The sequence below is a fragment of the Petaurus breviceps genome, unplaced genomic scaffold (assembly GCF_028583685.1).
Source record: "Petaurus breviceps papuanus isolate PSGF00001 unplaced genomic scaffold, PetGlider_PUasm1.0 90925, whole genome shotgun sequence".
NCBI lineage: Eukaryota > Metazoa > Chordata > Mammalia > Diprotodontia > Petauridae > Petaurus > Petaurus breviceps.
This window is the reverse complement of record NW_027187380.1, coordinates 11,985,376-12,006,732: the sequence shown is the minus strand read 5'-3', so window position 1 is coordinate 12,006,732 and position 21,357 is coordinate 11,985,376. Positions and strand designations below refer to the sequence as shown.

At 41.0% G+C, this 21,357-nt stretch overlaps 1 protein-coding gene across 2 annotated transcripts; it reads right to left on the bottom strand.

Annotated features, from left to right (window-relative positions):
- Nucleotides 1-1,283: 1,283 nt before the first annotated feature.
- Nucleotides 1,284-19,871, bottom strand: TRIM65 (tripartite motif containing 65). Of its 2 annotated transcripts, XM_069076362.1 has the most exons (6): nt 18,879-19,853; nt 15,347-15,442; nt 9,985-10,218; nt 9,678-9,852; nt 9,383-9,448; nt 1,284-9,128 (listed from the first exon to the last, which is right to left on the bottom strand). In XM_069076362.1, the coding sequence occupies exons 1-6, from the start codon at nt 19,290-19,292 to the stop codon at nt 8,554-8,556; spliced, it is 1,560 nt and encodes a 519-aa protein (XP_068932463.1). In that variant the 5' UTR covers nt 19,293-19,853; the 3' UTR covers nt 1,284-8,553. The 2 variants fall into 2 exon arrangements, with proteins under 2 accessions (XP_068932463.1, XP_068932464.1); XM_069076363.1 differs by lacking the exon at nt 9,383-9,448 and having other exon boundaries at nt 18,879-19,871.
- Between the last annotated feature and the right edge of the window lie 1,486 nt (nt 19,872-21,357).

Here is a 21,357-nt window from a genome sequence, read left to right as displayed (position 1 = left end):
TATATAGATTGCTTTCTTGGTTCTGCTCAGTTCGGTCGTCATCAGTTCATTCAACCAGGATTCTCTAAAATCATATCTCTCATCATTTCTTGCACTGCACTAATATCCCATCCATGTATTATGATTCATGCAGTCATTCTTCAGTTACCTAAGAGGTTATCTGAGGTGTCCCCTTAGGTTTTAGTTATGTCTTTTCCTCTCTCCCCTTTTAATTCCCCATTAGGTATCAGAGATGTATGGGGTATTCCCAGAGGACTAGAACCTTTGGTGGGAGGGTTTGCTGAGCCCTTTTCAAGGCTTCTCAGGCATCTTTGGTGTCTACTCATTACCTAACTTTCACCTGTCACCCCAAAGAAGCTATAGCATGCACAATGGCCACACCTTGGTAAAACTGTCTTGACAGTCAGGCTAAACCAGGCCGAGGGTAACCGACAAGCCCTCAAACCCTTTGGTGAATTAGGGCGGTGTCTACCCAATGCATATGAAGACTATGCCAATGAAAACAATTTATTCCAAAGGACACGAAGTAGGTGCTGTGGTACTCTTAGAGCATAGTCAGCATTGAAGATGGCAAGGTAATCCACTGTATCCTGGGCCACTGACAGTTGTCTTGACTGTGGTTCTTGCCACTGGAAGGGAGAGTGAAGCCAAAAACTTTATGCAACCCAGCTCTGCCTCATTTAAATCCAATTTGCTAGCAAGTCAAGACATCACCCATGATATCATTGGTCTTTTTCGAAAACAAAAGATTAACAACAGTATCTGGAAGTTTCTTATACTCATGGCTATTCCCTCCCTGGCAAGGGTGTTTGGGAGTTAACTCTTACCAGTTAACTTTTCAGTGTGAGCGTTTATATCTCGGAAATCTGCCAGCACCTCAAATCAGCGCTTGATATATGGTTTTGTGGATTACCTAGGCTTTAGAAAGTGATGGAAAACATGTTAACAATGCAGATTATGTGTCATGGAGTTATTTTTTCTCCCAGAGAATTTTTTCCACTAGCATACACCTGCTCCCAGATATTGTCCTCTCTCTAACACCCACTCCCTCCAACTGCCATCCACCACCGGGTTTCCTATGAATCTGTTGTTGTTTTGGAGTGCTGGCTCCCTCCAGCCCATCCAAAGACCCAGCCTCTTTGACATCCTGTAACGTTCTTGTTTTGCCCTGGAGTCTTTTTTTTTTTTTTACTTTTTTTTGGGGGAGGCGCTGATCTGAGTTAAGTGAGTTGCCCAGGATCACCCAGCTAGTAAGTGTCTGAGACCAGATTTGAACTCAGGTCTTCTTGACTGTCTTGTCTTTTGACTTGACCCAGTGCTCTATCCACCTAGCTTCCCCCCACCCCCATTGAATCTGATGTATTTCCACACTAAACTCGGTTTGTGTCCAGCTCACCCTTATCTGTTTTATATAAGAGTGAAATTCATCTCAGGATGTTCACATCCCCATCCCTTCCCCATATTTGTACACTCTTCTTTTCACACACCCCAATTATAAGAAAGAACACATTTCACTCCTTCTTCCTCCTTTCTACACTAATCTATTCCTTTTTTCCCTGGGGGTAAAGGGGAGGGTAATTTTTTTTTTTTGGAGAGGGGAAGGCAGGGCAATTGGGGTTAAGTGACTTGCACAAGTTGGCTAGAAAGTGTTAAATGTCTGAGGCCGAATTTGAACTCGGGTCCTCTGACTCCAGGGCAGGTGCTCTATTCACTGTGCTACCTAGCTGCCCTGAAAGGTCATTTTCAAATCTCAATTGGCACACAAATAATATCCTAGGTTTGGCCTCCAATCTGAAGCCTGGCATATCCTTAAATATTGATGTTTAGTCCTTTCCTAATGTAGACTTAATTCTATGAATTGTAAATTGATCCAATCTGTGAGGTTCTAATTGACTGCCCCTTTAAAACCGGGGAACATTTTTATCCTCCCCCCATGACCCTAGAGCTCAGAATCAACTCTTCCTTTTTAGATTTAAAAGCTACCACCTTCTGCCGAGTTCCAGCTACTAGCTTGAAAGTGCTTTCTCCAAGTATGAGCTTTCGAGTTCATTTGCCAAGTTGGAAAGAGTGCCATTGGGTCCAGATGTTTGCAAGTTGATGAGTGAGTCATTAATAAGCTCCTGCCTGGGGTGTCATTCACCTCATATGCACTCCCTTCTCCATCCCCCCAAGCAGTCAATCAAAGCCCTATCATACAGCCCCACTTTGAAATATTAGAGTAATAACAATTCTTACCCTTATAAGACAAAGGTTGCTTCTGTCCCCTGTGAAAGAAGCAGAAAGACTGGGGCACGAACATCCCCCAATCCCATCATTCCAGTCTTTTCATACCTTACTTTTATACTATACTCCAATCCAGACATTGGCCTTGCTGTTCCCTGAACAAGATACTCCATCTCTCAGTTCTGGGTTATTTTCTCTAGCTGTACCCCTGCCTGGAAGCCTCTCCCTTCATTGTCATCTGGCTTTCCTGGCTTCCTTCAAGTCTCAGCTAAAATCCCATTTTCCACAGGAAGTCTTTCTCAATCCCTCTTAATTTTAGTGCTTTTCCTCTGTTGATTATTTCCATAGATAAGCATTTCTTATTTCTTATTTATCTTATGTATAGCTTGTTTGTACGTATTTGTTTGCATATTGTCTCCCCATTAGATCGTGAGCTTCCCAAGGGCAGAGACTATCTTTCAAAAAATTTTTTTTAATTTAATTTTTATTTTCAGTTGCAAATTCTTTTTCCATCCCCTTAGCAATTCATTGAGAAGGCAAGAAACACAGGGACTGTCTTTCGCCCTGTCTTTGTATCCCCAGAACTTACTATAGTGCCTTGCATAGTTTTTTTATCATTCAGTTGAGTCCAATTATTTGTGACCCTACTTTGGGTTTTCTTGGTAAAGATACTGGAAGGGCAGCTAGGTATCAAAGTGGACAGAGCACCAGCCTTGAGGTTGAGGAAGGACCTGAGTTCAACTTCAGCCTCAAGATATTAGCTATGTGACCCTGGGCAAGTCACTTCACCCTGATTGCCTTAAAAAAAAAAAGGCAAAGATATTGTAGTGGTTTGTCAATTCTTTCTCCAGCTCATTTTATAGATGAGGAAACTGTGGCAAACAGGCTTAAATGACTTGCTCAGGGTCATATAGTCTGAGGCCATATTTGAACTCAGGAAGATGAATCTTCCTAACTGCAGACCCCACACTCTATCTACTATGCCACCTAGCTGCCCCTAACACATAGTAGGTGCTTAATAAGTTCTTATTGACTGATTGGTAAGGGACCTGGGACACAATGTCAAGGCTAACAAAACTCTTCAAGGTTCTGCAATGCTTTCATAATGTCGGATCTATGTTGTTTTAGATCTGTTTTTTGTTTTTTGCATAAGGGTATTATCCTGCATCATAGAATTTTGCAACTCTAAGAGCTAGCCTTCCTCCCTCTGAGGAATGTAAATGAACTAATATTGCTTATTATGCATGTTTATACACAGCTATATTAATAAGACCTTAATCCCCTTGTTAGGATCTTTGTGAATTGTATGAGTTTATTTCTTCTCCCCTACAGAATCTAAGTTAACATTTCACAAATAGAATCCTAAAGGGTAGGGGGAACCAAAGCCTTCGATTCCTCCTTTGAGAGGACAACCCCAAGGTCATTCTCTTGGCTCTTGCCATAGAGTTGGCATGTATCCCATGCTAGCTATTCCTTGTTTTTTGTCCTCACCTCTAAAACTAGCCAAGAAGCTCTCCTTCTCTTTATCCAGTCATAATTTCCAAGATTAAGTGTCTATCTGAGCCCAAAGTCCCATAGCCCGTAGCATCATAGATGATATTCCTCTCTGTCCCCTTAATTAGCCAACCTTGAGCAAATCAGAAAATATTACACTCCCATACCTCTCAATCAATTACTATGCTCAGACATCCCAAACCATACGTCTAGAAATAAAGGCAGTAGATAACATTACTCCCCACCAATCACCATCCTGGAAGCCCCTAAAGGAAGGGAACAGTCCTAACATGTTATTAGAGATGGAAATTTTCCCACACCAAAAAGAAAAGTGGGAAAATCATCTTTAGAACTACCATTATCCCAACCTGAATGCTGATTTGGAGGCTTGTATCTGCTGTCTCCAACCAGTGTAAAAAGTAGGATTTAAATGACATTTTAAAAATAACGTTTTTTAAATTAACATGCATGGGTTTTCTCCCTCCTATTTTCCCTCCCCACCAATGAAGAGGAAAAAAAAGCCTCTTAAATGTGCATAGTAAAGCAAAGCAAATTTCTTCATTTGGCATATCTTAAATGTAAGCCTCATTCTGTATCTTGAGCCTATGGTCTTTCTGTTGAATATTTTAAAGAGGAAGGACCACAATCAAGACTGAATGTTACAGAATTATAAAGAACAATCTTGGTCCCAAAGAAGAGCTATGACAGGTCCTTCCCCTACTCTTTTACTCCTTTTCAGAGGTTGAGGTCCACACGTGTGGAACATTGCATACAATATCACATTTTTGTTGCTGTTGGATGGATGGCTGAATTTTTTTTCTCCTCTTTAAAAAAAATGCTTTAAAAGGTAACTTTGGGAAGGGGAGGAAATCTTAGGATTGTAAAAATGAAAAAAAAAATAAGAAAAATCTACTTATAAAAATAAATCTCCCTTTGGACGCTTCTTAGGTGATGGTTTCCTTTCTTCCTCTCAAGTATGGATGGTTTACTACAAAATCCCTCATTTGGAGAGGCATTTGCCGCCAAATGCAAGAACTGAATTGGGGAGGAGAAACTGATCAATTCTCCTTATTTTTAAATCCCACAAACTCAAGGAGTTTTCCTTCTGATTGTGGCAGGAAAGTGTCCTAATTTAGGTAGCTAGGTGGCACAATGGCTAGCTTGGAAGTTAGGAAGACCTGAGTTCTAATCCTTATTCAGCACTTACTAGCTGTGTGACCCTCATTAGGTCCTTTAGCCTCTGGTGATCTCAGTTTCCTCACTTGTAATATGGGGATGATAATAGTGCCTACCTTCCGGGTTGTTGTGAGGATAAAATGAGATTGTTGCAAAGCATTTTGCAAACTTTAAAACACTATAAAAACACTAGTTATTATTATTGTTGTTATTTAAATACTGTAGATATCCTAAATTGGTAGGAGTTGAGTCCCTAGCTCTGGGAGATCCCGTGGTCTCTAAGAAGCTCCCAGTCTGTAGAACTGGGTTAAAACCATTTGACCTCATTGTAGGAAACAGGGAAAGTTGCCCCATCTTTCCCTCACCCATAACTGGTAGGTAATAGACAAGCAAAGCCAGAACATAAGAGCCATACCAGATGCCTAAGGAAGCTGGGTGAGGTCCATGAGGCTGAAGGAGGGAACAGCATTTGTTTTCTCTCTCCTATATCCCCTCCCCATCACTGAAGAGAAAAAAATGACTCTTAAATTGTGTGCATAGTAAAGCAAAGCATTCAGGAAGACCACCAAGGCACATCAAACATGGGGCAAGGCAGGGTGCGCCTTCACACACCTTCCATTGATACTCCAGATTGGTACTTGGTACATCTACCCTGGTTGATCCCACCCATTCATTCTACTTTACCACAGTGTTTAACTCACACTACAAAGTTTGTACTGATTGACTATTTTGGGGTATGTGTTGCTGTGTAAACACTCAGTTTGGGGGACAGTGAGGGGGAAACAGGACAGCCTTTGTTACCCCTGGACAGGACTCACAGGAGCCTATAAACAGAAACTGAAAATACATGAATCACTCACACGGTTTCTCTTCAGGAAGATCCCATCCCAGGGTTACCATGAAGACAATATTCCAAAATCCTGATGAATCCCTCTCTTTCACAGGATCCTACACAAACTGCCCTGAATTTGTACTGTTTCCTATGGTTTGTACTCCCCCCAGAAGGCACACTAATGGTGGAGCCGCTGAAATGGCACCTTACCTTTCCATCCCACTTGACCTATCCTAATAATTCACTATAACCCAGTGGTCACAATGTCTGCATTTCCTGTTCCCTCCTCCAGAAAATCCACTCCCCTCACCCAGGTCCAGGCTCTGCACTCTATCTGCAGAAATTATGGTTGCTTTTCTTTTTCTCTAAGACAGACAGTGCTCAGTACTCCCACCCCCTTTTCTCTGTTTTAGGGTACAGAGAACTGTGATTATTTTTGTGACACAAACCTCCTGAGCAATCTCAACCTCTTTTTGGAAGAATGTTTTTTAAAATGAACAAAACTCATAAGATTATAATAGAAATTAATTTTTTCAAGTTATCAAAATAAAAATTTTTTAAAGTTCATAGACTCTCAGGTTAAGAATCCCAGTTCTGGGGCGGCCAGGTAGCACAATGAGTAAGAGCACCGGCTCCAGTGTCGGGATGACCTGGTGATCGAATCCCGGGCTCAGACACTCAGCACCACACCCAGAAATAACTGGCCATGTAACCTTGAGCAAGTTACTTAACCCTGATTGCTTAAAAAAAAAAAAAGAATCCCAGTTCTGGAAGGTCTATTAGACCTGAACTCTCAAATCTGAGCCTACTCCTGAGGTAACCCCTAAGCCTGTGTGTAAATGTTCTTAATGTGTGTGCACATGTATATTGTCTACTCATTCTGGAAGGTCCTTAAGGGTACTTCCCCCATCCTGTACCCATTTCACAGATCTGCACTGAGATTGGGTGGAAAGTTAGGGGAGCTGGGTGACTTCAGGAAGTCAGCTTCTCTACACCTCAGTTTCCTTCTCTGCAAAATGAAGGAGCTGAACTTGATGGCCACCTCTACACTTCCCAGCTCTAAATCCTAGGATTAATTTATGAGATTTGACTGTCTCCTTGTAATCCCTGCTGCACTATATTTTATTCTTTCATTGTTGCCTCTGTCATCCCATGAATGTCTGATGGAAAAAGCAACAATCTATTTTATAACACAAAGTAGCCAGAGAGGACACATGTTTGGGGTCTCTAAGACTCTCCAAACTTGGAGTAGACCTCTTCTGTGCTCCAGGGACTGGCTCTGTTGTTTTTGGTACAAAAGTATCCAGTGTGCTGAGGAGGGAGATTTGGGGGTAGTAACAAATATTCAGGCATTGTTAATGGAGAAACTGAGGCCTCAAAAAGAGCAAGGATTTGCTAAGCATTTCCTGAAGAACAGGGCATTGGCTGTAAAAATTGTTTCCCAGCTTTTTGCTTTCCCTTTTTTTTTTTTTTTGCTTTTTGGAGGGCAATTGGGGTTGTGACTTACCCAAGGTCACATGGCTAGTAGTGTTAAGTGTCTGAGGCTAGATTTGAACTCAGGTCCTCCTGACTCCAGGGCCGGTGCTCTATTCACTGCATCTCCTAGCCACCCCTTTTTGCTTTCCTTCTAATCTGGGAAACAATTTTTACAACTAGTGTTTCTCAAACATATAGAGAACGGATTCATATTTATAAGAATATAAGTCATTCCCCAGTGGATAAATGGTCAAAGGACATGGACAGGCAGTTTTCAGGTGAAGAAATTAAAGCTATCTATAATCTCATAAAAAATGCTCTAAATCACTAATCTAATCACTATTGATTAGAGAAGTGCAAATTAAAACAAGGTACCACCTCACACCTATCAGATTGGCCAATATGACAGGCAAGAAAAATGATAAATGTTGGAGAAGATGTGTGAAAATTGGAACATTAATGCATTGTTGGTGGAGTTGTGAACTGATCTAACCATTCTGGAGAGCAATTTGGAAATATGCCCGAATGGATACAAAACCATGCATACCCTTTGATCCAGCCAATACCAGTATTAGGTTTATATCTCAACGAGATCATAAAAAAGGGTAAAGAACCCACATGTACAAAAATATTTATAATAGCTCTTTTGTTGTGACAAAGAATTGGAAATTGAGGAGATACCCATCAACCGGGGAATGGTTGAACAAGTTGTGGTATATGAAAGTAATGGAATACTATTGTGCTTTAAGAAATGATGAGCAAGTGGACTTCAGAAAAATCTGGAAAGACTTAATATGAACTGATTCTGAGTGAAGTGAGCAGAACCAGGAGAAGATTGTACACAGTAACAGCAACACTGTGTGATGATCAGCTATGATCGACTTAGCTCTTCTCAGCAATACAATGATTCAAGACAATTCCAAAAGTCTCATGATGGAAAAGGCTATCCGCATGCAGAGAAAGAACTATGGAATCTGAATGCAGATCGAGGCATACTATTTTCACTTTTTTTTGTTTTTTCTTTCTTGTATTTTCCCCTTTTGTTCCGATTCTTCTTTCACAACATGGCTAATGTGGAAATATGTTTAACATGATTGTACATATATAATCAATATCAGATTTTTTTTTGTATTGGGGGAGGGAAAAAAAGGAGGGAGAAAAATTTGGAACTCAAAATCTTACAAAAATGAATATTGAAAACTATCTTTTCATGTAATTGGAAAAAATAAAATATTATTAAGTGGGAAAAAAAAGATCAGGGTACTAGGACCTGGCATCTGGACCTTCAGCCCTTGCTTCCTCTTTAATATAATTGTATTTCTCTGGGCTCCCCTATGCTCTTTAGATACCATTCAGCAGGGACTAAGTGCTTCTCCCTGAGGCCCAGAATAAGGCTTGGCTCCAGGTAGCTGACGGAGGGTGATGGTTCTGCCTTCACAGAGCCAGAAGACAGGGTACAGGGTCTGGGTGAAGAAGGCACTGAAGGCATGCAGAAGCTGGACCTGAGGCTCCAAGCTATAGAAAGAGAGACGTCCAACAGGCAGGTCCAACTCCATCCCCAGGAGGTGTCCGGGTTTGCCCAGAAATCGCCAAGCCTTCCCATTGTGCCAGGCCTGATAGCCATCTTCCTGTACCCGAAGCCCCCAGGAACAAGGGTTTCTCCCAATGTTGTCTGTCTGTCCAGACAGGTTTTTCCGGGCAAGTCCAGGGTAGGTGACACCCAGGGTCACGGAATGGTCTGATACTTCTACCTCCCAGTAGTGCTTTCCCGCCTCAAAGCCCTGGGCACATAGCACTTGCCATAGCTGAAACCTCCCAGGCTGGGCAGCATGCTGAGACCTGGAGCCATGTTTTACCCGTTGGTTTTGGCAGGATAGGTAGAAGTGGTGATTGGCAGTGTTAGGGTCAAAGGTGAGGTTTCGGTAATCTGTGAGAAGAGGGACATGCACAGTGGTGAGGGATTGTGGGGCCACCTCACTGCTCTATGGTCATCCAAACTATAACTTCCCTATCCCACCAGTGGAAGGGCTGAGGCTCTTCCTGCCTCTGGGCTTTCTGGGATGCTCCTTCTCATAGCTGAGTGAAGTCCCTAAAACCCAAAGACCAACCTCAAAGAGACAAAAACCATGAATGATCCCACATCTATGTAGGCACACACACATATACATGGAGCAGGCTTACTCTGTCTCAGTTCCTTCCTTAGACTGCACACTGGTCTTGGGACTGATTCCAGGGGTCCTTTGTGCTCTAGAAATAGAGGATGGGGTCCAATGGAGGGGGGTTGACCCCCTTTTCTTGGGAGATTACTATTACCAGCTTACTATTTCAAGGGTGAATGCCCTGTGGGGAGCACTCAGCTTGGCCTATCACCTAGGGAAATAACTTTGGCCTGGTCCTTGGGGTCAAGGGACAATCCCAGACTGTGAGGGAATAGGGCATGCATTGGTGAAAGCCATGCAGGGTAGGTCAGCCTTACCTTTGAGGTTAGGATCAACATCTCTAAGAATTACAGGACCAATTTCATCCCTCAGCAGGAGTTGATAGATTTGGTCTAGTGTCTTCTTCAGCTCATTCAGCTGACCAGCATCTTCATTCCACTTTAGTGAGGGCACTGGTGCCAAAGACCCAGGAGGTATCAGAAGTAGAACCCTCTGAACCATCAGGGACATGGGACCATCAGTTGAAGGCCTGAGGTATCCAGAGTCCCACTGGAAAAAGAATCCTCCCTCCCCTTCTACCTGTGATTTCACCCTCCCCTTCCTCCCCTCCCCACTTCTGGGTACCTGGAGGAAACTCATGTCATCGGGACAGGTCAGCAGCTCTTGGATCTGCTCGGTGTGCTGGGCCAGGTGCTCCAGGTGGTCCTGAAGCCACTGCTTGGTCTCCCTGGCCTGGGCCAGGGCAGCTGCCTTTTCCTGCTCAATGCTCTGGAGTGCCTTATCCCGATGAGTTTCGAGGGCTTGAAGCAGGCAAGTGACTTTGTTGGAGACAGCCAAGGCCAGAGTGTGTGCTGAGTTCTGGGTGGGATGGAGGAGGAAGCTCGGGCTGGGGGCAGTGGAGGTGGCCATAGACTGACAGTGACAGCCCTGGGGCACTAAACAAGAGTGGGATCAATTCTGGGGGAGGAGGAACAGGGCAGTGACAGTCTGGGTCCCTGGAAGATTTGTTCAGGGGGCCAGCATCATGAGGACACAAGTACCCATCCTGTCTGGTAAATGAAATACTGGCCCCTCATACCTTTAAGATTTGCAGAGTGCTTTCCTCATAATAAACCTATAGGGGTTTTATTATTCTCATTTTACAGCTTAGAAAACTGAGGCATGGAGTGACTTGTGCATACCTCCCATTAAGGGAGATAACATGGTAAAGTATGAAAAGAAATCCACTGGAAGTCAGACACCCCAGGGTTCAAAGTCTGGCTCTGCTACTTATTAACTGTGTGATCTTAGGCAACTCACTTCCCCACTCAGGGCCTCTCTTTAACAATAATTGGTGGGATTTTATATAGACCTTGAAGGTTTGTAAAGCATTTTACATATGTAATCTCATTTGAGCCTCACAACCACCATGGGAAGTAGGTACTATTGTTATCTCTATTTTACAGATGAAGACACTGAGGCAGACGGAAGCAAAGTGGCTTGGCCAGGATCACAAAACGAGTAACTGTCTGAGGCAGGATTTGAATTTAGGTCTTGCTGATTCCAAGTCTAGCCCTCTACCCACTGTACCACCCAGCTGCCTGGATCACATTATCTTTGGCCTCCCTTCCAACTTTAAAGCTATGAGGCTAGGAGTTGAACCCAGGTCTCCTGAGATAGCCCTTTCCTGGTTTAATACCAGGCTGCCTGGAGAGCATCCTTTTCTACTAGTGGGTAGACTATGGGGGCAGACAGAGAACCACAGCTTAGTTAAAGCAGCAACTGCATGGGGTAAGAAGATGTTTTGGGGTTACACTGCCAAGTGTGAAAAGGGTGAGGTTGAGTAGCCTGCTTCCTTCTCCCAGTTTGCCTCTACCAATACAGCCAGCCTGGTGCCAGAGGCCACACAGAGTGGCTAACCAATCCGTTTCTTACTCTCCAGCCAGTAAACAAGGTAATATAAAGATTGTAGAAAAGCCTAGCCCTCCCAACCCAAAGGGAAAAAAAAAAACCCAATAATGGAACTCCCATCAGGAACTACACAAAAAGACAGCCAGAACACAGTGGAGACTGAAACAGAATTCAACCAGAGAAGTCAGTGAAATTCTAGCAAATGGACCTGACGCCTGGGAGGGCTGAAAATGGAATCATGCCATGGAAAATATAAGTAAACAGAAGAAAACACTAAACACAGTGAAGAAATACTAAGGATTAAGAGAAAGCCACAAGGTAATCCTAGATGAAAAGCGCAACTGCACAACAAATACAAGCAGAATCCCAGAGGAAAAAAATGGCTTGGCTATGAGGATGACAAGAATTTCTGGAAGAAATGAAGCCAAACCAAAAGTAGAAAGCGTTACCCAAATAATGGATGCTCTGTAAAACAACAATCAGAATTCAGTGAGACAAGAAGTATTAGAACAAAGTTAGATTAAATAAAATAATAATGGCTAAGCACTTTGCAAATCTTAAAACCCTTACATAAATGTGAGCTATTGTTAAAGTCAAGGACATTTTTTTAAAAAAGAAGAAAATGGAAAGTATCTACAAAAACAATTGATCTGGAAAAATAAGTTGAGGAGAGTTAATTTAAGAACAATCAGACTCCCTAAAAATCATTATCAACCAAAACCCTTGCATATTTTATTTCAAGAAATCATGAAACAAAACTGATCCATTAGAACCAGAAGACAAAGTGTAAATAAACATATACCACTTAGCTCCAAAGTGAAAACACCCAAGAATGCCATTACCAAAAATATTGCAAGTAGCCAGAAACATATCAAGTGTCAAAGAACCACAGTCAGGATTATACAAGACTATGGTGTAACTATTATAATGAGAAAAACCTGGAAGACAATTTTCTAAAAGGTAAAAGATAAAACATGAACTTGGATAGACTTTGAGAGATAGTAGAGGAAAGAAGGGTCTGATGTGCTCTGGTCCACAGAGTCACAAAGAGTCACAACAACAATAACAACATTACCAAAGATAAAAGGTTTGAAAACCAAGGATAATATACCCTGCAAAAGTAAGTCTCATCCTACAGGAAGAAAATGAACCTTAACTAGAACAGAGGGCCTACAAACATTCCTGATGAAAAGACCAAAGCTGAGTAGAAACCTTAAATGCAAACACAGAAGTAAATAAAAACCTACATTTAAACAACTGGTAAGGAACAAAGTTACTTTGAGTAACTGGAGTACATAGAAAGAAGATTATGCAAACCTGGAGGAAGGGGCAGAGACAGAGATCTTACGATGCTCTTATCTGAACGAAGGAGTGTCAAACATACAGACTCAAAAGTTTGGTATAGAAATAAATTAAACTTAACTAGGGAACAAGAAGATACAGGGAAAAGTAAGAGTATGGTTTGGGAGTAATTAAAAAGAATTCTAGGACGTATAGCTAGCTTTATCTATAACTGAGAAACACTAGATACCTTTCCCATAAGTTCAGGGGCAAAGCAAAGATATTCATTGTCACCATTATTATTTGATATAGTTCTAGAAATACTGACTATATAAAAAGATACAAGACAATAAACATAGGCAAAAGAAACAAAATTAGCCCATTTGTAGATGTAGGTTTACTTAAGAGGTCTTGAAAGATTCAACTAAAAATATAATTGAAACAATAACTTCAGGAAAAAAATTTACATAAAATAAATCTACAAAAAACATCAGCCACTTCCCTGTATGCTACCAACAAAACCCAGTCATAAAGGTCGAAAAATAAATTCCTTTAAAAATAACTAAACTATATATCAAAATATCTGGGAGTCAACCTACCAAGACACACAGACATTATAAAATATACTCTTTATAGAAATAAAGATAGGCTGAAGTAATTAGAGAGATAGTAACTGCTTATGATTGGGATGTGTCAATATTATAAAAACGACATTTACTAATTTACAGATTCAATGCTATGCTAATCAATAAAACTAGAAAAATAACTATAAAGTTCACCTGGATGAACAAAATGTCAAGAATATCAAGGGTAAACATGAAAAAAAAAGTGGGAAAAATACTGAAAATCACCAGATCTCAAACTACTCTACAAAAAGAAGTCATTATCAAAATTCTCTGGTATTGATTGGAAGTCAGAAGAGATGATCAGTGGGAAAATTATATACACAAAACCCAGAAGTAATTAGGTATAGTGTTTGATAATCAATCAATCAACATTTATTAAGTATCTGCTATGAGCTTGGCACTGTGCTAAGGAAATAACTATGAAAGACTTAAGATCTACAATTGATGCAATGATCAGTCACTGTTCCAGAGAACCAATGATAAAGCTAGCTTTCTACTTCTTAGCAGAGAGGTGAAAGGGGAGAGGTTCAGGATAATCAATACCTTCTCAAGCAAGGCCCATGTATAAGATTTGTTTATTTGCTTACATTTATTTGTTACAAAGAAGGGTTTTCAGTGTGGTTATCCTCAGCATCTCCCTCCCAGAGAGCCACCCCATATATCAAATAGCATTTTTAAATGAGACCCTCCACCCCCCAAACAAAAGTCAGAGCAACTGATCTGTACCAATGAGAAAGTGTGAAAACATGTGGAATTTGTAACACCTGAGGATATCCCACCTCCATGAAGAGGTGAGCTAGAGACATGTTCTCATACCTCTTCATTTGAGTTATGCTTGATCTTTTTATAATTTTGTTACATTTGCTTTTGAATTCTGGGTGTGTGGTTGTTGCTTGGGTGCCTGTGCTTGGACCCCAATTCCAAAATTACATTTTTCCCTAGCTTCAAAACACTATCCCTGGCAGCTTCTCCCCAGCCCAAGGACACTATGACTGGTAATTACTCATGAGTGGGCCTCAGTAAAATACTTCTCTCTCTCCCTGGTACGGTAACAAATCGCACCAGTAAGAATTATTAGCTTGAACTGGCTTTTGTACTGGCTCATAAAGATATTCAACACCCACTGGACTATCTATACCAACTCCCTACCTCACTATATACATCCTGGACTCCTTGCTATGTGTATCCTAGACTTTAGACATATACTCCCTACATCTATTTTGTCAAACAAGACACTGGTAGATGGTAGACTGGCAATCCTCAATTGGTCCTGACCACTAATTATCTTAGTGCCATAGCAGGCCTAAAACCACACCTCTCTTTGGCCCCACCTTGGGCTTTCCTGGTGAATTCTGGGTAAAATGCCTGCGCTATAGAGACAAAAAGTGCTTGTTCCTTTAAGAAATGACCACTTCTTAACCCCTAATCCCATCCTGAATCACCGAGTTAGCATACTTGGCACATGTTTTACTATAGTTTATACCATATAAACTTTAACTGTATCCCTCTAAGGTCTCAGGTTCCTTAAGAACTAAAAAGATTAAAAATAAACTTTTGCCAACTTGACTTAAAGAAAGTTTGAGTCCATGAATTCTTTCCAGACGACCCTGTCCTACACTCTTGGTACTTGAGGGGTCCCTGACCCCTCTCAAACTGCATCTGTTGTTCTTTCCATTGACACTGTTGTAGTAACTCTTGTCATTGTTTTTGTGATTCTGCTAACTTTACTACAACATTTTATGTGGACTTTTCCAGGCTTTTCTGTATTTATTATATATATTATTTCTTACAGTACAGTAATATTAAAATTAAATTAATGTACAAAAAAGGAAGGGGAGAGTTTTTTTTTGTCGGGGGTTGGGACAATTGTTGAAGTAGTGATAGTGATAACAAAAAGAAAAGAAAAAAGATTGCCAGTGAAACAAAGTGGAAAATACATTGAAAGGAGAAGAAGGAATTTCTGAGGGTGAAATAGACAAGCAGGGCAGTGCTAGAAGTATGGTCTTAAATTTAATCTATATTTTAAAGAAACAATAAACTGTATGAGGCATCACAAATAATTTTCTTTTTCTGTTCTTTGTATAAGGAAATGCCCGTGATTGTCATGTTCTCAATCAAAAAGCAAACTTTTTTTTCTTTCCCCATGCAAAGGGCAGTGATTCCAGAGGGGTAAGGAAGGGCTATATTACCTGGATCTCCTCACTCTTTTGCTGCAGCTCCTTAAGTTGTTCCTCAGCCTGGACTGCCTGGCTCCGATATTCCTCCAGCTGCTCTTCTAGTAGTTTCTATGATACCAGTGAGACAAAAAGGAAAGAGAGAATCCAGGGCTTAAATCCTGAACTCTCCTTCTAGCCTATGCCATTACCATGCCAGGTACTGTGAAAAACACTAGCATGGGAATCAGAAGACCTGAGTTCTGCCAAACAGCTTTACTACACATTATGTGTGACCTTGGTCAATTTACTTCCTCCTTTGGCCTCTGATTCTTCATCTGTAAAATGGGTTTATAATACCGACTACACCTATCTCTTAGGTTTACTACGGAGATCAAAGCAAGCTCATGGCACCGGTAAAGTGTTAAATAAGTGGTTCTTAATCTGTGGTCCACAAATTTCAAGCAGTCTGTTAACCTGGATAAGGAAGAAAAATGACATCTTTATTTTCATTAAGAAAAAATATTCTGAGAAGGGGTCCACAGATGATCAAAGGGGTCTATAACAAAATAAATGGTTAAGAATATTGTGCTACTTCTAGAGCTGTATCCCAAAGAAATCACAGAAGTGGGAAAAGGACCCATATGTACAAAAATATTTATAGCAGCTCTATTTGTGGTGGCAAAGAAATGGAAATCAAGGGGATGCCCATCAATTAGGGAATGGATAAACAAGTTGTGGTATATGAATGTAATGGAACACTATTGTGCTATAAGAAATGAGGAGCAGACAGACTTCATAATAACTTGGAGAGACTTATATAAACTGATGCTGAGTAAGGAAAGCAGAACCAGGAGGAATTTGTACACAGTTACGGAAACATTGTATCTGTGATGACTGACTTTGATAGACTGGGTTCCTCTCAGCAATGCAAGGTTAGAAGACAACTCCAAAAGACTCATGATGGAAAGGGATATCCTCATCCAGAAAAAGAACTACAGAGTCTGAATGCAGATTGAAGCAAACCTATTTGCTCTCTGTCGTTTTGTGTTTTGTTTTGTTTTGTCCCCATTGGTTATAATCCTTCTTTACAACATGACTAATGTTCAGTGTGAAGGTAGAGCCTATATCAGATTGCATGCTGCCATGGGTGGGTGAGGGGGGAAGAGGAGAGGTGAGGGAGGGGGAGAAAATTTGAAACTCAAGGGATTGTGGCACTAAATGTTGTAAACTAAAAGTAAATAAATACATTTAAATAAAAAAAAAAGAATCTTGTGCTAAACATATGTAAACCATCTCTATCATCTATTTCTATAGAGATAATAGATATGTACATACATCTGGGATTTTGGCCAGAAGAAGACACATATTTAAAAGAAAAATAATTGTCTTTTCTAAGCAACTTTTTTTCTTTTATTATACATTTTGTGGGTGTTATTGAGCTGGTGGACCAATTATCCCACCCCACTTAAAAATTATCCCACCTAACCTCAGAGCTAGGTCTAGGCAAAAGAAAAGACTCATCTCTTATCCTTTCTTCCCCCTCCCTAAACCCAAGCCCTAACATTCTCTGAAGATTTAAACAATTATTTAGAGGTGTCAGCACAAAAGGACAAGCAAATTGACTAACTTGCTATTCCCTAAATTCATCATTCCATCTCAAGCTCAAAAAAAATCACTAAGTATGTGGCTCATAGTTTAGGTTTGGATGGTTTTGAAACTCAGAGGGTCTTCCCCTCCCAGACAGGGATCTTTGTAGTGGTAAATTGGGCCACCTTTTGCCTCAAGTCTTACCTCTTAATTATTGAATGAAACTGAGCAAACTGAGGCCAGGGAAAGATCTTAATTTAGAAAGGGCAAGATTCACACACAGCATTCTGGGGCCCTCACTAAAATCCAATTCATGTGCAAGGCAAGAAAACCCCTCAGTAAAATCCGTGTCCTTTTTGAGAAGGAAGAATGAACACCACCACCACTACAACCACAGGCTCTTCCCCACGCCTGGAAAGCATTTCCTCCTCACCTCGGCCTCTTAAGGATCCCTAGCTTCTTTCAAGGCTCAGCTCAAGTGCTTTGCTGGTCTCCTGAAGTGTTAGTGCTCTCTTCCTCTTCTTCTTCTCTATCTATATCTATCTATCTCTGGAGCTAGCTAGATATAGGTATATAGATAAGACCTATAGATATAGATCTTTATATAAATACATAGAGAGATTATCAATATCTATTATATATTATTATATTATATATTTTATATATATTATTATATTATCAATATCTAATTATACATATATATATAGGTAGATATAGTGGTAGATACATATAGATATATGTCTATTAATATAGACATATAGGTAAATATCATTATTGATAGATATATAGATCAACATAGATCGGTAGATAAATATACAGATAGCAATTTTGATAGATATATCGATATAGATGTGAACAAAGATTTAGATCTATCAATACACATTTGTCTAACTATATAGATCTAGGGATCTATGTATGTATATATACACATTACACAGATGTGTATATGTAGATATGTAGATATATCTATAGAGATAATAGATATGTACATATTTATATCTGGGATTTTGGCCAGAAGAAGACACATATTTAAAAGAAAAATAATTGTCTTTTCTAAGCAACTTTTTTTCTTTTATTATACATTTTGTGGGTGTCGCTGAGCTGGTGGACCCATTATCCCACCCCACTCAAATTAAAGAGTCAAGATACTAAGTCTTGGTACCTTACTCAGGTGAGAAGAGTTTTCTATGAGAAAACAATCATAGATTTTAGATTAAGTGCAGAAAATGTCCTGGATCATTATGGATGTCTTTGAAAGTCACTAGATGAACTGGAAAAGCATTAATTAATATCTACCCACTAAATGGCCCTTAAATATCCAAGGGTGCTTCTAGTTTGTTTTTATGGATTAACTCCCCTCACCAAAAAAAACCCTTTCAAATGTATTTATTTTTGCTTTTTGGAGGGGAGAGGGTAGGGCAATTGGGGTTAAGTGACTTGCCCAAGGTCACACGACTAGTTTTTTTGTGTTACCATCTGAGGCCGCATTTGAACTCAGATCCTCCTGACTCCAGGGCTAGTGCACTATTCACTGCACCACCTAGCAGCCCAAAAAACTTTAAAATGTAATATAATCAGGTAAGCTTTTTGAAGGGCAGGTATTGTTTACATTTCCAGCACCTAGCCCATTCATTGTAGGTGATTAAAAAATAATGGTGTTTATACACATTACATTTCATTTGATCTACAGAATAACGCTGTATGGGGGGAGGGGTGGTGGTGGTGGTATTATTATCACCATTTCACAGACGGGATAACAGAGGCTGAGACTGGCTATAGACTTGCCCCGAATCTCACAGCTATCCAAGAGTCGGAATTGGAACTCGGGTCTTCCAGACTTCAAGCCTAATGCTCCAGTATCCACTATGCGTCCCAGCCGCCTTCACAAGCTGGGTCAGGGTTTGGTTGGGAATGGGCTGGCTGCGTAGAGGCTCGGTCCAGACTGTCCTAGTTCTGCCTGCCCCTCTAATTCCCTCACCTCCTGCTCCTTGCGTTCCACATCGGGCAGGACGCGCCGGTGACCCTGGCACTGGCCCACAGTGCAGGCACAGCAGATGCACAGCTTCTCGGTCTGGCAGTAGAGCTCCAGGGCTCGCCCATGCCGGGGACACCGGGCTACCCCGCTCGTGCTGGGCACGGGCTCCACCGCTCCCGGCTGCCCTTCGGCCGCCCGGAGGGTCTCCACCACGTCACACAGAGCCCCGTTCTTGTACAGCGCAGGGCGCTGCGTGAACGGGGTCCGGCACTGGGGGCAGTCCACCTCCTGCCTGCGCCAGTGGTCTTCAATGCAAGCCCGGCAAAAGTTGTGGCCACAGGGCAGAGTGACCGCTTCCCGGTAGAGCTCCAGGCAGATTGCACAGACCAGTTTATCTTCTAGCTGCAAGGTAGCCATTCTTTCGCTCTGGCCAGGGGAGGAAGAAGCTCCAGGCCCCAGGAAGGAAAGTCCGGGGGTTGCAGCTGGGAACCGGCAGTTTCTCTAAGTGTGGAGAGAGGAGAGGGGTTGGTCCGCTCTCCCGGGCTCCTCCCCGGCTTTGAGTCTTAGGCCTCTCCTCCCACTTGGAGTAGGGGTCGGGGAGAGGCGATAGGCAGACTCATAGTGGAGAACTGGAACCTGCAGAGTGTGCTTTCAGAGGCTACCAGCCACCACACCCGGGAGTCCAGACTAGACCTTGGGTCTGACGAAATCTCTCTTCTCTCAAAATCTTGCTTCTAAACTTTCCCAGGTCCCCACCCACTTCCTGTTTTGCTCTTGCCCAGAGCCGGGTCTACGCTCTTCTGCTTTATGTACCTCCTCTTCCTCCTAGTTTTTCCTGTTCTGTTATTCTGACCTGCCTAGCCTTGGCTAGACGGTCACTCTGGCCTAGTGAAAAATGGCAGCTATCTCTGTCCCTGCTCTTTCTGCAGCCATTTATTAAGCACTATGTGCCTAGTGCTGAAGCTACAAAGACAAAGAGTAAAACCTTCCCCAGCCTCAAAGAACTTTCCTTGAAACAGAGGACACATTCACATACGTACAAGAATACACAAAACAGACCCAAGGAAATGGGTGGAGTTGCAAAGGAAGGCAATAACCGCTAGGGGGACCCAGAAAGTCCTCGTGCAAAATATAAAGCTTGAATTGAATCTTGAAGGCAACCAGGAATTCCAAAAGGCAGAGATGAGGAAGGAGTGCATTGTAGGCATGGGGGACAGAGGAAACATCCAGAACAATTTTCTATCAAATTACATACAACAAAATAACAAAGCATGTGTACTGATAAAATCGTTAACATCTTCACATTTATAAAATAAGTTTCATGTTATAAAATAAATTTGCTTCACCTTGTTATCAGTAATGAAAAAAAGGAAATTGCTTTCTTTAGGTCAAAACACCTGTTATGAGAATTTTTTATATTCTTTAATTACTTTTTATCATTTGGGTGCCAGGGCCATTTCTCTTACAACTTTTGGTTAACTAAAAGCCTGTCTTCTGTAAATATTAAAACCTCACCTGACTGAAATTTGATTCATGAAATGATAGTGTTAAAAACTATTTGACATTACTCAGATAGAAGCCAAAAAGGAGTTTGACCTTCCCAAAGTGATATAGTTATTTGAAGAAGTATCCCAACTAGTTGTTTCCTTAGGCAATGTATGAAATTATGATTCTGCTTAACTTTGTTCCATGTTTTTAACATTGAAGGAAGCATGGGATTATATAGCTGCCTTTTTCATCTTTTATGGCCTAAGAGGATGTATGAGATTGCAATATGAAAAAGAATTATTTTTCTGTCTTTCTAATGTAATTTTGCTTATAAAAAGCCTTGTTAAAATCCTAGTATTTGTTCAGGGTTATTTTTTTTTTTAAATCCTGAACCTGTGCTTAAGCATAATAAAACCAAGGACATTGCTTCTATAATTTTTGCACGGCAGTAGATTTATTTCAGCAGCAGTAACCTAACACATAAATTCAAAGAAGAGATATTCCTCCCATAGCACATCCTTGTAATGCCAAGCAAAGGCAACTACCCAAGGTTCAAAATACCAGCATAGGTGCTCTCCACTTTATTCAGTGACAAATTAAGAACAGAGAGAATCAAAATATAGCATAATTCAAAATACAGCATTTACCAAGTGTAATTCAATAATCTCCAAGTACTACCCCACCCTTGGACATTACATTCATTTAATCAATCACTAAGTCCCTCTTCTAAATACTACTCCACCCCTAGGCTGTACATTCATTTAGTCCATCACAAAGCCCCTCTTCTCAAATGGAGATTAGTTTCCAATCATAAGTAAAGTACATTCATTTGTTCAATCACAGAGCACAAAAAAGTCAAAAGTTCCCCACCCTTGGATTACAACTGAATAGGTCATCTACCCCAGAGTTACAACAAGCTTAAGCACAGCATTTAATACCCAAAGAGAGGTCTTTTCTTCATCTTGACCAGAGGCAAGTGTAATATAATGCCAAG

Coding starts and splice junctions, on each gene's coding strand:
- TRIM65 (XM_069076362.1), bottom strand. CDS start 19,292: ATGGCTACCTTGCAGCTAGAAGATAAACTGGTCTGTGCAATCTGCCTG. Junction 10,219..15,346: donor AAAAGAGTGAGGAGATCCAG/GTAATATAGCCC, acceptor CATCCCACCCAG/AACTCAGCACACACTCTGGC. Junction 9,449..9,677: donor TGTTGATCCTAACCTCAAAG/GTAAGGCTGACC, acceptor CTCTATTTCTAG/AGCACAAAGGACCCCTGGAA.